The sequence below is a fragment of the Manis javanica genome, chromosome 12, assembly GCF_040802235.1.
Source record: "Manis javanica isolate MJ-LG chromosome 12, MJ_LKY, whole genome shotgun sequence".
Lineage (NCBI taxonomy): Eukaryota > Metazoa > Chordata > Mammalia > Pholidota > Manidae > Manis > Manis javanica.
This window is the reverse complement of record NC_133167.1, coordinates 44,471,738-44,487,351: the sequence shown is the minus strand read 5'-3', so window position 1 is coordinate 44,487,351 and position 15,614 is coordinate 44,471,738. Positions and strand designations below refer to the sequence as shown.

General features: G+C 34.8%; 1 protein-coding gene across 4 annotated transcripts in view; it reads right to left on the bottom strand.

The window, feature by feature from the left end:
- ITGAV (integrin subunit alpha V) overlaps positions 1-15,614 on the bottom strand; it is a 104,690-nt gene that overhangs the window by 14,301 nt on the left and 74,775 nt on the right. For all 4 annotated transcript variants that reach the window (XM_037000245.2, XM_037000244.2, XM_037000243.2 and 1 more), the window contains 7 exons: positions 13,357-13,464; positions 11,588-11,646; positions 9,926-10,080; positions 7,068-7,205; positions 3,145-3,212; positions 2,408-2,555; positions 1,795-1,887 (listed from right to left, as the gene is read on the bottom strand). In XM_037000245.2, the coding sequence (XP_036856140.1) occupies positions 1,795-1,887; positions 2,408-2,555; positions 3,145-3,212; positions 7,068-7,205; positions 9,926-10,080; positions 11,588-11,646; positions 13,357-13,464 (769 nt within the window). The remainder of the gene's footprint in view (positions 1-1,794; positions 1,888-2,407; positions 2,556-3,144; positions 3,213-7,067; positions 7,206-9,925; positions 10,081-11,587; positions 11,647-13,356; positions 13,465-15,614) is intronic.

Sequence of the window (15,614 nt, the reverse complement as noted above, 5' to 3'; positions counted from 1 at the left end):
GTTAGTTAAAACAATGTCTAATTAGTGAAATTTCAAATCCAATTTCCAAATATAAAAGAATATTCTAAAATAAGGTTTTTCTGAGCTTACAATAAACTGAAAGTACTTCTAACAAAGATAATTAAATCTGATTTTCTATTGAATCTCTTTTAAGATACTTGGGCCAATCCATAAGGGAGGCTACTTAACAATTATTAATCATAATTATATCTCCTCAAATACTAATTATCTCCTTATAATATTAACTTTATAAAAGATGCAAAAGTAAGTATTTGTTGGTCCAACGGAAGTACAGCAATTATGCACAATTATGTAGGGTGACAGCTAACAACCGGACTTGTGGAGCAGGAAGGAAGAAATGGGTAATTTACAAGAGTGAGAAAACTTCGTTAAGAAAGACATAAATAGGGCGACAACTCAACTTTTTCCACAGCTTTCACAACTCCACCAAAAACAATCATCCTAACTCCTGCAGGTGGAAAACATACTATTTTAAAGAAAATAATTATTTTAAAGAAAACAGATGAGCTACATGGTAAGAGAAAGCAGGCTTCTCGGGGATCATATAAATGACACACAAAAATGCTACTTCTTAGGAACCTCATCAAACCGCCTCCCACTTTACAAAGCCTGGAGCTGGCCACTTGAAACAATCTGAAATCATCTATAATGAATGTCCTGGGCATGAGAAAGCTAGAGAACATGAGAAAATAAAAAGCATGTTCATTTGTTAATAAAACATTATGTTAAACACATGTGGGAAAATTCAATGGAGGGTACTTTGTCCAAGCACTTTTCGCTAAGAGATCATGCATTTAAAAATAATTACTTTTAATGGAAAATATACTTAAATATGGGATTTTTAAAATTGTAGTATGTGACATATCACACTACATATTAAGGTGTACTAAGTATTCATTTGATTTATTTATAAACTGTAATATGATTCCCAGTGTAGTGATAGCACCTCTGTGTCACATAATTACAATTTCTTTTTTGTGGTTGGAATAAAGATCTAGTCACTTAGCAATTAGATGATTACAACATTGGTGTGTATATTCACTATGCTATGCATTAGATCTCTTAGGCTTATCTACTACTGGTTTCAAGTTTGTATCTTTTAACAATCTAATAGGAGAGATGTTGAGGGCAAATATGAATTAGCCCCATATCACAGATGTTCAAGTTACCAATATTTATGTGCAATTAAGTTAAAATTCTATTGAAATTGTAACATGAAATATATAGCTATTTCCCCTTAAAACTAGGAATTCTACAAGGTATATCTTATCTACTTTTCAGAGGATTTGGGGAGTGGGCTTCCTCTCAAGCTCCTGGATTCCCTCCTCTACCACCTGAAGAGGAGCCTGATCCAGCTAAGGAGCTCTTTGATCTGATTTGGGATGACCTTCCAACTTCAAGTTAATGGTATAATTCTATCCCCCCTACGAATAATCTGGTATTTGTCAGAGTAGCTTTGAGGATTCATTCAAGCATAGTTTAAAATATCAAAGTCAATTTTAGTCCTTCACTGAATCCATATTCTCATCTATTTACCAAACTGAAGGCTGTATAAAGGCCACTTACTGCATACAGTATAATAGTACAATTCATTATTTTAGTTTCTTAGTCAAAACTAAGCAAAACTCTACTAATTGTTATACTGTAAATCAAAACCAATGTAAAGACACTATTTTGAAGTGTTTATAAGAAAAATTACTATGGACAAAGCTATAGAAAAATTTGGTATTTTCTTTAAAAGATAAAAAAATCTATTTAATTAAAATGTCTTACTTGAGTTCCAGCCTTCATTGGGTTTCCAAGGTCACATACTACCTGGTAGGTTTGGTTTTCTGTCTTAAATGCACAGGAAAGTCTTGCTAAGGCCTATGAAAGACAAATAAATAGAAATTAGGGGAAAATAAATTAATGATCAAAAAAAAAAGCAGAAGTCTAAAACTATAAAATTCCTAGACAATGCTATGCACATGGATGTTTGTTTCTTGTTTACAAAGCATATACATCTATTTAAGTAAATCAGGGGTATGGGAGAAGCCAGAACTGTGCTCAATTGCCACATATAAATGTAAAAATGTTTCTGAAAGATCCCTGGAAGACTTAGATACATAATCATATTACCTCTGACAAAATACTTGATTGACAGGCTTAGACACTTTATCTATCTGACCTCATCTTATTTCAGGCACTTAGCTAGCAATTCTAAAGATGTCCTATGGATGCATCATGCAAAGGCTTGAAAGGAACCACGTAAAATAAGCTTTCTATTTCTAACAATTTCACCTTAGGTAGAATCGCTAAGCTTATACTACACTAAATAGGGGAGTAACACATTAATGTTAAGGAGACCTATGAGTGCATTTCGATTTTTAAGAGGCAGCTTGCTTACTTCACTGTTGCGGACAACCCCAATGAAATCAGCCTGCGGTGGGATGGAAACAATGAGCTCTGCTTCATAGGCACCTTCTCCTTGATTCTGAGCCTTAACGATCAATGTCAGAGGGTTGTCGTCCCCAATATGGATCTTCTTTTGATCACTGCAAGTTAATACAAATCTAGACAGTTAAGAAAGACTGCATGGGGAGAGCATGACTGTTCAAAGAAACAAAAGAAATACTTAGCACTAACATGTTCAACAGTGTCTCAAGGTACTTTAAGACCACCTCACAGCTCAATGGAAAACTGGAAAGAGCATAGTGGGTACAAATCTGGCATATCATTCATATCTACCACTGAATTTTCTCTCTCTTTGCATCCCAATTTTTTTCTAAAAGCCAAATTAATCATGTCTTAATTTCCACATATTCTTTACAATTTATATAATACAAAATAGTCAATCATATTCCTTTAGTTAGGAGTATATTTACAATGAGGAGTATCTTTAGGAGAATGTAACATTACTTTGTGACACTATTTAATGCAAAGCAGAAACTGGTCAGTTAATGGGCCAGTAGTGAAAAGACTGCACATTTTTTTAGAGCTCAATGATGATGATTTTATTGTAAAAAATCATGCATTATCCTCCAATACAACTAATTCCATTAAAATATACTATTACTTTGAATAGAAAAATATTCTGGTCCACTTATATTTATTATACTGTTTATTGTTTGGAGCAAAACTTACCTATCTACAGAAACTTCCAGTTTGGGTTTACAGACATTGTCTTCACCACAGTCAAGAAGAATATGAGCCTAGAAAAGAAAATTATTTTTCCTACATGAAAACATACCAATACAGGACACACATGCAGTGTGTATCAATCTACATGAACATACACTTACACACACATGCTTATATTTATATACAATATACACTCATCAACTTGTTTTCACACTTGAAGGCAAAAGGGATCATGACGGCTTATTTTTAAACAGGTCAGTGTAGCTAGTCAAGAATGAAAAGGAAGAAAAAGATTCACAGGATATATATAATACAATTAATTGGAACCTTTTAGTTCTATCTCAAATTAAGCTGTTATGATTTTGAAGTTTTATGTTTTCCATATCATACATATAATTATGTTATGATTCCAGTTTTATGTTTGTTTTGAAGTGCTGTTTGGAAGGGAAAGTAATAGTCAAGTAATGAAGGTTCAGCTTGAATCTGCTGCAGCTAGCTAAGGTGTGTGACCTTGGACAAAATAAACTCTCTTTCACAGTTTCTCATTACAGACTATGCCTCTGCCAACATCACGGAAATAGAGCTGCAGAGTGTAAAAGAATAAGGAGATGTGGATGTACAGTAGCAATTTTGGAAGGCAGGCCAAAGGGAGCAGAAACTGGACAAAATGAGTCCAGCCATATGCATGGCCATTCGGAAAGAAATGAAAGAAAAGGAACTAGAAGCACTAAAGTTAGCCAATCAAGGAGAGATGAAACAAGCAAGAACCTGAACTTTGCTGCTCTAGATCTGGCTGTAAGAATCTGCCAGTGGGAGCAGTATGTAAAACCCGAGAGAAAGAAATAGTGGGAGGCAGCAGAATAGGTTGGCAAGATGCAAAAGAAGGCATATAAAAAAATTAAGAAAAAAAGAGGAAGCCATTCTTGGTTTGCTTATTGTTACTATCCAAAAGACTTCAAGTCCAGAGACAGACAGAAAGAAAAGAGATTTGAAGGGCACAAACAATGAAAGGCTTCCTTTAAAAACAAAAAAAGATGACTGTATGCTTCCAAGTCACAAGGGATATGCAGCTACCTAGAATAAAATTATATGATAGAGATCTTAACCATCAATTTAATTGGGATGAAACCCAACAACATTACATGAGTTAATTCAATGACCCAGACATAAGCAGTTGCCATGCACTTCAAACAGGGAGTGAAAAAACCCAGGACCTTTAGAAGAACTTTGTGGTGATTCTGGAGGCATGATCACTGTCAAACTACTTCAGGAATATAGAGTGGATTTCAAAGATAATAAATTAACTAGTGAGATGGTTAAGTATTAACAGTTCCAGTTAGAATGACGATTATTTCAAGTTTAGAATGAGAAGTATGTTTGAAATATTAATAAAACTCTGATCAAGGGATATCTGGCTAACTTCCACTCTACATCAAAAAAAAAAAAAAAGGAGTTAGCTGGCATTGATTGGTGGAACCAAGGTATTGAAATATACTGTAGGAAGGAGAGTGCCACAAGTGGGAAAGCACACAGCAATGTCTTTCATTGACAGAGAGCCAAATATCTATAGTTACACACCTAACATCTTGTACAGACTGAAAACTTAATACATATTTGGATGCTAAATGGAGGGTGGGAAGAACTCTGCAGAAAGCACTAAATTTCTAACTCCAAAGGATTAAGGTACAGAAAGAGAAATTCTAGAGCTGTCCTGTCCAATCCAATAGCCACTATGACGTCATAGGCGGCTTTTGAACACTTGACTTGTTCCCAGTGTGACTGAGGAACTGATTTTAAAATTTTACTTAACTTTAATTAATTTAAATCAAAAAACTGATCCTTGATTTTGTTATTGAAAAATTTTAGTGTGTTTAAACAACTTGTGTATGTGAATCTACTTTTTCAATTTTAAATTATATGAATTCCAAACACAGAAAAAAATTCTGATGAAGCTTCAGCATCTGAATTGATATGCTATAAATATATCATACACTGTAGATTGTGAAGACAGTAAAAAATAGAATGTAAAATTTTGCTAATAATTTTTAAATAGAATACATGCTGAAATGATAACACTGGATATTGTTATGTACTGATTTGTGTGCCCCCAAAATCCATATGTTGAAGTCCACATGTGATTTCATGGGGAGATATGGTCTTTAAGGAGGAATTAAGTTAAGATGACATCAGTAGGCTGGGCCCTAATGCAATATGCCTGGAGCTGATAAGGACACTGGCCACAGACACATAGACGGAAGACCACGTGAAGACAAAGGGGAAGGTGGCTGCAAGCCAAGCAGGAGCTTCAGGAGAAACCACCATTGCTGACACCTTGATCTCAAGACATCAAGCCTCTAGACAGTGAGAAACAGATTTCTATTGTTTAAGCCACCCATTCTGTGGTACTTTGTGATAGTAGTTCTAGCAACTAATATAGGTGTATCATTAAAATTAATTTCACCTGCTTCCTATCTTTTAAAAAAAAGTTGCTGACTAACAAATATAAAGTTACCAATGTGGCTCACGTTATATTTCTACTAGACAGCAGTACTCAATAAAGGGCAGTGAAAAAGTTTGTAATATGATCAGTGAAATGAAGGACCCATTTTAGAAAGTACTAGAAGGAATGATGGAGCAGGATTGTTAACATAGAAATGAAAGTACAAAAGAAAGCTAAGAATGAAGATGCAAAGATGCCTAAAAGTAAATAATGTCATTATTGAAACAAATGTAGGACACGAAGGAAACAAAAAAGGTTTGACTTAATGAAGAACAAGAGAAGAAGAAAGGAAGCCAAATATCATTACAGTTATTTCCCTCTAAGGGGTTTCAAAAGTTAACCTACTTGATTAGTTGGCTTTAAATCCATGTTCATATTAAAGAGATGGTGGTCTCAGTAAGTTAATCAAAAGTAATGTTAACACTAACAATTTCTAAAAAATTCTATGACTATAATGAGAAATAATCATAAACCTCTATCAAAATATACAATGTAAAGGAACAAGTAACAAATAACTTTTTAAAAAAAGACAGACCTTAAGGGCCACAAATGTTCATTATTAAAATGTTAATCAACATAATATTTGTATCCACTAAAAATAAAAAATACCAAGAATATGAACTAATGGAACTATGGTTATATGCTCTATACTAATGCATAGAAGAAAATGGCACATTTACTATGACCATTCATGTGTAAAATACAATATAAAATAAGTTATTAAAATATAAAAATTACAAAAGATTTTAAAGTATATTTTAATTTACCTTATGCTGCTGTCATACACAGTCTTTTCAAATTCCAAAAAAAAATGTGTATGAGATCTAGCAAGTTAGACCAAGAAGAAATAACAACCTAAATTGAGGGTAAAGCATGCTATGAGAACAGAAATATTAATTTAAAAATATGAACATGTAATAGAAAAGAAATAATAAATTCAATAACTATTTGAATACATGGGTTTTACATAGGATTTTCTAAAAATATTACAAGTCTTTAAGAAATGTTATGCTGTTTTATTTGGTTTTATGAAAATGATTCATGTACTATATATATGCATATATATGCATGTGCACATATACCATTTTTTACAATTAAAATCTAAGTTAAAGATAGCATTGATATAAAAGTTCAGCAAAATACTAAAATATTATGCAAATACATTGGCACTTTGCTGTTTTGAATTACATGAATTATTTTACTGTTTTATGCATATAAAATGTGACTCTGTCTTTCTCTGCATATCATTAAGTTCTCAGCAGTTTTAAGTATTTCTAACCTGAAAAATTCAGTTTCCTTCCCTGACTCCTGACTAAAAACTCAACATAACAAAAGAAATCCCCTTAGGACATTTAAAAATATGAAATGAAAGACCTTAAAAAAAATTAAGGTATAAAATGAGTGATAAGTTGAGAAAGCACAGTACCTGTCGACTAATGTTGGCAGGAGTGAACTGGTTAAGAATGGGTTGCAAGCCTGTTGCATCAGCAGCTGTTCTGTAATCCAGCCGATACTCCATAAAAATAGTAATTGGAGTGAGTTTGTCTCTAAATTCAGACTCATCCTAGAAATGGAAAAGCCTCAAATTAATGATGACATCAATCTATGATATCAAACTATCTGGAGAAATCCCTGAGTGCACAATACAAAGCCAGCAGTATTCGTCCCTTAATCCAATCCTCCCAACTCTGAAAATCTACTTATGTGAGAATGACAGAGGATCCAAAAAAATCCTATCCAGTGAGAACCCTTAATCAATTTTTGTTTCAAATGTAATATTTGATTCACACAAATATATACAGGGTATGTTAAAAAAATAGGCACTTGACCACACGCCCAGTGTAACAACTAGCCCATCCCCAGTATCTCTCCAGTTCCAGCTCCCCACATGCTCCTTCTACCCCCACCCCTTCCTTCCCAGAAGTAGCCACTATCCTGAATCTGAAGTTCACCATTCTCTGGCTAGCTTTCAGTAGTTTTATTATACTGCATATGTCCCTGAACACTATGTTCTTTATAAAGTTTGCTTTTCCTTTCTTATTTAAAAATGAGATCATTTGTATTCTTCTGTGCTTTGCTTTCTGTTCAACACTCTTGTTAGGATTCATCCTTGCTGTTGCACATAGCTAAAGTTAATTTTTACTGTTGAGTGGTCTTCCATATAACCAATCCACAATTTATTTATCCATTCTCCTGTCAAAGGTTATTTGGTTTAGAGCATTTTTTTTGTTTTTGCTATTACAAAAAATATATATATAATGATTCTTCTTCTCCATAGTGGTAAGTAGATTTGTCAGCTCTGTAAGACCATATTATTTTCCAAAGTCTTCATAACAACTTACACTGCCATCAGCAATGTGTAAGAACTCTCATTAATTCAACCTTGACCCATCAACAGGTACTGGCAGACTTCAATTGAATGTAAGATGGTATTTCTTCACAGTTACAACTTGAGATACTTATTTGTTTAAATCACAGGCGGTTATTTGATTTAATCAAAAGCTTTCCCTGGACTTAAATAAGATGGCATGTTTTTTTTCTTTAGTCTATGCTTGTGTTAAGTTACACTTCTCTATTTTTAGTGTTAAACCACCCTAGGATTAATGCAAGTCGGTCTGATTACTTCATCTTTTTAACACCTGATTTAGTTTGCTTGTATTTGATTTATTAATTTTACATCTGTGTCTTCATGTAAAACTGGTATGAAATCCTCCTTCCTTATACAATATCCTTGACCAGTCTGGGTATTAATTATACTAGCTTCACAGAATAAATTGGAAGTATTTTCTGTTTTTCTACTCTTTTAAAGAGTTTAGGATTAGAATGTGTTGTAGATCTTCATTGTCTGGTAGATGACGCCTGTAAATTTAGCCACCTGGTCTTGTGCTTCTTTTGTGTAAAAGATTTTTGACTGTCAATTCAATGTTATAAATGGTGTATATGGCTAAGTGATTTATTCAGGTTTTCTACTTCTTAAGAGGTGTCTGTGTTATGTTTTTCTAAGAATTTCTCTATTTTTGTCTAAGTTTTCTATTTTAGTACAGTTATTCATAATCTATTATTTTAATCCCTCTTTTACCTGTAGTTATGTCCCTTTTCAATTCCTAATTTTGTGGAGTTCTTTTTTCTTCATTTTTTCTGAATCTTTTATTCAAATTGAAAAGCATTTAAGGCTATTTATTTACCTTCACATTCTGCTTTAGTGACATTCCACACATTTTGATATATAGGATTTTCAATATGATTCACTTCTAAGAAAATTTCTATTATGATCTCTTTTTGATCCGTAAGTTATTTAAAGCCACAATTCTTTGTTCATCTTTATGCATTGGTTTCTAAAATTTGCACCATGACCAAATAGAATTATTTCGTATGATTCCAATTTTTTGAAATTTGTTAATTAGACTTCCTCTATGACCTACATGGTCAAGTTTTATATTCTCTAATTGCTGGGTGCTGAGGTCTATCTATATAAATCTGTTAAATCAAGCTTGTTAATTATGCTACATTTCCTAAACCTTTACTTGTCTCTTTAAAAATTTCTTTCTTTAAACATTTTATACAAATTTATATTTTGTAACTGCTAGTTCCAACATCCCAAGCCTTGGCTGGTTTAAAATTTGTTTCTTCTAATAGCTGGTTTCCTTAGGCATTCAGTGCTTTTTTTAAGTGAGTTCATATTTGATTGAAATTAACCTGTGCCATAATCCCATACTAGACTGCTGCAGAGAGGCTTTGTATTTGCTCTTACTGGAGTTAGGGTGCAACTTTGTATAGTAACAATTTAGCTTCATGCAAGTGTCTGGACCGAATGCAGCAGGCTCAGGTCAGACTGGTTTGTGGAAGGCCCCAGGCAAGTCTGAATCCCTGTGCTGGTATCTGCAATTGCTGCTCATCCTCTCCCCAGCAACACTGTATCACACATTTGCACACAACTCGCAAGTCAAATTTTGCCAGTAGAGTTTTTTTAATTGATTTTGATTGCTTCTTTTTGGACCCTGGAGATTTCTTGTACTGTCTTGAGAGTCCAGAAATATTTGAGAAATATACTTGTCATAATTTATTCAGTAGCATTATTGTTGAAAGGCCATTTGGAATATCCAGTCTGCGAGGAGTATAAATTCATTACTCAGGTTTGATACTTTAAAAAGCCAAATTGTGTCAGGTGCACTTTTCTGTTTTCTTTTTGACTCAACACCAAAAAATTTACAGAAAGTGAAAATCATTTAGATGAAAAGAAAAAATAATAAATAAAAAGATAATGGAGCAGAAAAGACCTCTTACCCGGAGATATGCTATCAGTTCCTCACACTGCATCTGTCCCCCCCTTGAAATGGTAATGTTCTTGGAGTGACCCGGGGACCTGTTATGGAGAAATAGTGCTCGTCGAATTGCTCCTTTTTGCTTGAGTTTATCCAAAAGAAGCTCCACCTGGAAGTCTAGACAAACCAAAGGATTTATAACCAACATCATCTTTATGGACACCTATCTGCCCTAGACAGCGAGAGTTTTCATGTAAAGAGAGATATTTGGTCCTTAAGAAGTAATGTGCTTCTAATTCATTAAAAATGTCTATACACTGTAGAGAGGCCAAACATACTAATTCTGAACAAATATTTAATAATTAATAAATAATTAACTATCTCCAAAGTAATGTCATATATTAATTCAGAGAACAGATAATGATGGTAGTAAAACAACTATCAGTGGGCAGGGAAATTTTTGTTTTTTAATTTATGCTGACAGGAGGAAGTTCAGAACATGAAATATATGTGAATTAAGCTTCCACCATTAAGAAGCAGGACTCTTGATAATCGTGATTAAGAAATATTTACTAATATGCATCCATTCCAGGAAACACCAGGATGAATGAAGAAGTTTGTATCACTTGCAACTCCTACTTCTAATGAAGCTACCACATCAGACTGTCAGATGAACATGTCCTTGTGAACCAAGTGACCAAATACAGCTGACCAGGGCATGAATCATCTTAAAATGAGTGCGCAGCAGGGGTTTGAAGCACAGTGGTTAGTACAACTTCCTTCTAAGATTCAGGTCTTCTCTGAGCAGTTTCTTCAAAAGAGATGAGTGCCTATCTTTAAAAACCACAATCTCTTTCCAAGTTTCTCTAGATACTGAACTTCATGTCAAATGTGGGTGAAAACCCAGGGTTCCTTTGCTTCCAGTTCTGTTCTGCCCACCCACACTGCCCTCCTTGCGGTTTCTCGAACACACAAAGCATGCTCCCGCCTCAGGCCTCTTGAAATCGCCATTTCCTCTGTCTGACTCCTCCAGATGTCCCTTGGCTCCTTCACCTCTTTCAGGTCCTCAAGGAGAAGCTATCCTGCAGGGCCACCTCGCCTGCTGCTCTCTGGGAGCTCTGAGGACGCACACCCGGGAGACTCAGCGCTCCGCACTCTTCCTCTGCTTTGTTATTACTCCTCGGCACTTGTTACATACTGATATATCTTTGCAACAATTACTTAACTTTTATCTTGCTCTCAGGACCACATAAACAATGTTTTTGGAAAGGAAGAGTCAAGTTAAAACTTTGCTGCGTGGTTTAAATTTAGTGGCTAAAACCTTTTCTTCTTCTCATTATATCTAAAGCAGCTCTTCTCATAAGATTGCTGGGGGTTTCTCCAGGACATAAAATATAAACTTTTCAGTAGATCATATTTACAATGTTACTCATTTCCCCTAGAGTTCATTTATCTCACATTGGTCACGGCTTAATTTTCTCAAGGCCATATTTACCATTCAATGGATTATTTTGTTTACCATGTCAATAAATAAATGTACTATTGGCTTGAGTTGCCAAAGTAATTATGTTGCAATTTTAAATGTCTTTAGGCATAAACATCCTAATAAAAAACAACTATAATAACAATTCATATGATGTATATACAGCATCATTAAAATAATATTTTTCCATAGAACACTTACTAAGTTTCGTGGGAAGTGCTCCTTTACCATCTGCCTTTAAACAGAATTTGACATTAAAACTGCAGAAAAATTGAAAAAATATAAATTCTATAAAGCAGTTTAGGCATATTTTTAAATATTACCATCAAAACTCACATTTCTAAGACATAGTTTACATTGTGAAGCCTTTTATAAATCTCTCTTCATGTCTTCAGACTGTTGTTGAAACATGAAAACTGTATGAATAAGCTAACTCATCCTTCAGTAATATAAGCACATTTCCTTTCATGGTATTTTAATGTGCAAAAAAAAAAGAAAAAGATTTCTTAACCTCAAGTTTATAGAACCTGTTGACAAATCCTAATGAGACAAATGACAGACCAGATTTAAAATAATGTCTCATTTACCAAAAATGTCCCACCAAAGTTTCTTTTAATTAGCAAGTCCCTCTAGGACACTATTCTCACAATTTATTAATGGATCATGAAATCAGTTTAACGGGTTGTATCTAGTATCTTAAAAAAATAAATTAAAAAATTGACTTAAGTATCAAGGGTAAAAGTTCATGAAAGTTTTAAATTACATACATGTGTTTACTGGACAGTGATGCAAAATGTATTTCCTATTATGTGCAATAGTCAAAAACATATGAAGCTACTGCTCTAGTTAGCGTATTCAAAGCCCTTGAATTATTAGCATAATTACAACCATATTATCAACAACTTCACAGGGATATGTAGGGCGAGTGAATGGAAGAAAGGCAGTAAAACTTAAAGCCAAAATCTTGAAAACAACTTTCTTGCCAATCAACAAAAATGAAGACCAAATGTTACTAAATTTTTAATGTAATCCAATGAAAGAAATAAAACTTTGAAAAATGTTATAATAACTACAATTCAAACTTTGAATTATAACTATATAGTTCAAAAACAGACTCAGAAAAAATATTTGTCATTAACTCTTTTGAGTAAATTTTCCCAGCTTGCAGTCATTCTACCCTTTATCCATGTTCTGTCTGATTTTCCTGTGTTAGTTAGGACAAACACCAACAGTATTTTGCAAAGCGGGGTACTCATGGTGATTTTAACAGTATATAAGTTAAGATGTTTCATTATTAAACTTACACTTATTTTAACATATATGAGAAAGATACTGGTATCTCCATTTTATTTTTAAATGTTTTAAAGTAAAACATGTCAATTTAAAGAAAAAATGTTAAGAAAAATATAAATAGGTAAAATGAAAATATAGCAAGAATCATATAATAAAAACATTTTAAAAATATAGCAAAAAGTAGCATATAAATAGTGGAGACCTGAGAAACAATGGACTAGAGAAGAATTTGGACATTAAACTCAAGAAAACATTTTTATTTTTCTTTAGAAACTAGTAAAGGAATAAGTAGAAGACCAGAGTATTAAGAACAAAATAGAATTTTTCTATATCTGTTCATAGATACTAAATATGAAAAAGATCATATATCTTAAAAATTAAAATGTTCATGGGCTTATTTATAATTAAACATAAGTGAGTTCTGAGATCTTATTAGTTTTTCTTCTTTTTGAATATATTTCTTGAGTATGCATCATTTTTAAAAATTAATTTATACCAGTTTATTTGTAGAGTCTTCTACATATCTCCTTTGGAACAATATTACTACAAACTCAGACATGAAAGTAGATTACACCCACAGAAACTGTTTTAGCAATACTTCAGCACCTCCTTCATCTTCAATTGCTTTTATGATTGAACCAATAATTACAGTAACTATTATTAAACAAATACCTTACCAGGAAACTTTGAGATCTGTCCCAGGCAATGGGCAAGTTTTATTGTCTTGATTTAAAATGCTTGGGTAGACTTCAAGAAGAGGATTTACAGTTATAACTGGTCTGGCCCTAGTAAAGAAAAAAAAGAAAGAGAAAGAAAAAATAGTTATTTAAAATGTTAGATAAATCTAAGCATTTTAGGTACACATTCATTGCATATACAGTGCAGTGCTTACTAAAGCATTGGTTATAATACCAAAAAGAATAAACAACCTAAATATAAAACAACCAATCATGCCAGTTTGCCTGGGACTATCCTGATTTTGCAATGAAAAGCCCCACATCCTGATAAATTCCTTACTTCCAGGCAAATCAGGACAACTGGCCAACCTATCTGAACTCAGTCCATTAAAGCAGAATCGTTCAACAAATTTTGATATATTTACCTAATGTCATGTAATACAGTTTGGGGAAATGAGTGCTGTAAATCCACCTGTGGTAAGACAGGATCTCTAAGATACACCCAAGATATAACTTTAATATAAGAGAAAAACAACCAAACTACAATGTACAAAGTACAAAGGATGCATATACACACATGCACTATTTTTTAATGCATAGAATATTTCTGGTAGGATATACTAGTAAACTAGTAAGGAAGTTTTTTTAAAAATTGTATGCCTTTTTTCTATTGTGTTGTTTTACTAAATCCATGTATTATGTTAATAGCAAATTTAAAAACTCAAACAATAGAGGAGGCGGAGCCAAGATGGCAGCGTGAGTAGAGCAGTGGAAATCTCCTCCAAAAACCACATATATCTATGAAAATATAACAAAGACAAATCCTCCTAGAATAAAGACCAGAGGACACTGGACAACATCCAGACCATATCCACACCTGCAAAAACCCAGCGCCTCGCAAAGGGGGTAAGATATGAACCCCCACCAATGGGTCCCGAGCGCCCCTCCCCCCAGCTCCCGGCGCGAGGAGAGGAGTCAGAGCAGGAGGGAGAGGGAGCCCAGGACTGCTGAACACCCAGCCCCAGCCATCTGGACCAGAGAGCAGACACAGTGCATGCGCGGGGCCCTGGATACTAGGGAAACAGGGCAGCAAGAACAGTGAGCAGGTACCGGAGGCTGGCACTGGAGGACAAAAGAAAAGTGAGCGGCCATCTTTTTATTTATTTTTATTTTTATTTTTGTTGTTGTTGTTTTGTTGTGGTGAGTGCTTTTTGGAGGTCTTAAAGGGACAGGGACCCCAACACTAGGGAAACAGGGAACAAAGACTGGCGAGCGGGTATCGGAGACTGGCGCCGGAGAACAAAAGAAAAGCTAGCGGACATCTTTTTTTTGTTGTTGTTGTTGTTGTTTTGTTTTGGTGAGCGCTTTTTGGAAGTCTTAAAGGGATAGGGACCCCAATACTAGGGAAACAGGGCAGCAATACCGGTGAGCAGGTGCCCGACGCTGGCACCGGAGAATAAAGAAAAATAAGCGGCCATTTTTTTTTTTCTTTGGTGGTCATTGTTTTGTTTTGGCAAGTGCTTTTTGGAAGTCTTAAAGGAGCAGGGCGGGACACTTAGTCCAGAGGTAGGGAATCCGGGCATCTCTGGGCACTCAAATCGCCTGGGATGCAGGGAGCACGGAGGCCCCCTACGGAGATAAATAGCCTCCCGGCAGCACCCCTCCAACGCAACTCCACCACTTTGCAGCAGCGGCCAGTGCCAGGCCACGCCCACTGCAACAGCAGAGACAAACTCCATAGCAGCCAGGCAGGAAGCAGAAGCCCTGTCTGCGCGCAGCTACCCAGCATAAGCCACTGGAGGTCGCTATTCTCCCAGGAGAGGAAGACCACAAAACAACAAGAAGGGAAGTTCTTTCAGCAGTCACTAGTGCCAACTCTGCAAACTATTCCTATCACCAGGAAGAGACAAAATTACAGGCAAACCAAGATCACAGAGACACCAGAGAAGGAGACAGACCTAACCAGTCTTCCTGACAAAGAATTCAAAATGAAAATCATAAACATGCTGATGGAGATGCAGAGAAATACGCAAGAGAAATGGGATGAAGTCCGGAGGGAGATCACAGATGCCAGAAACGAGATTACGGAAATGAAACAAACTCTGGAAGGATTTATAAGCAGAATGGATAAGATGCAAAAGGCCATTGATGGAACTGAAACCAGAGAACAGGAACGCATAGAAGCAGACATAGAGAGAGATAAAAGGATCTCCAGGAATGAAACAATATTAAGATAACTGTGTGACCAATCCAAAAGT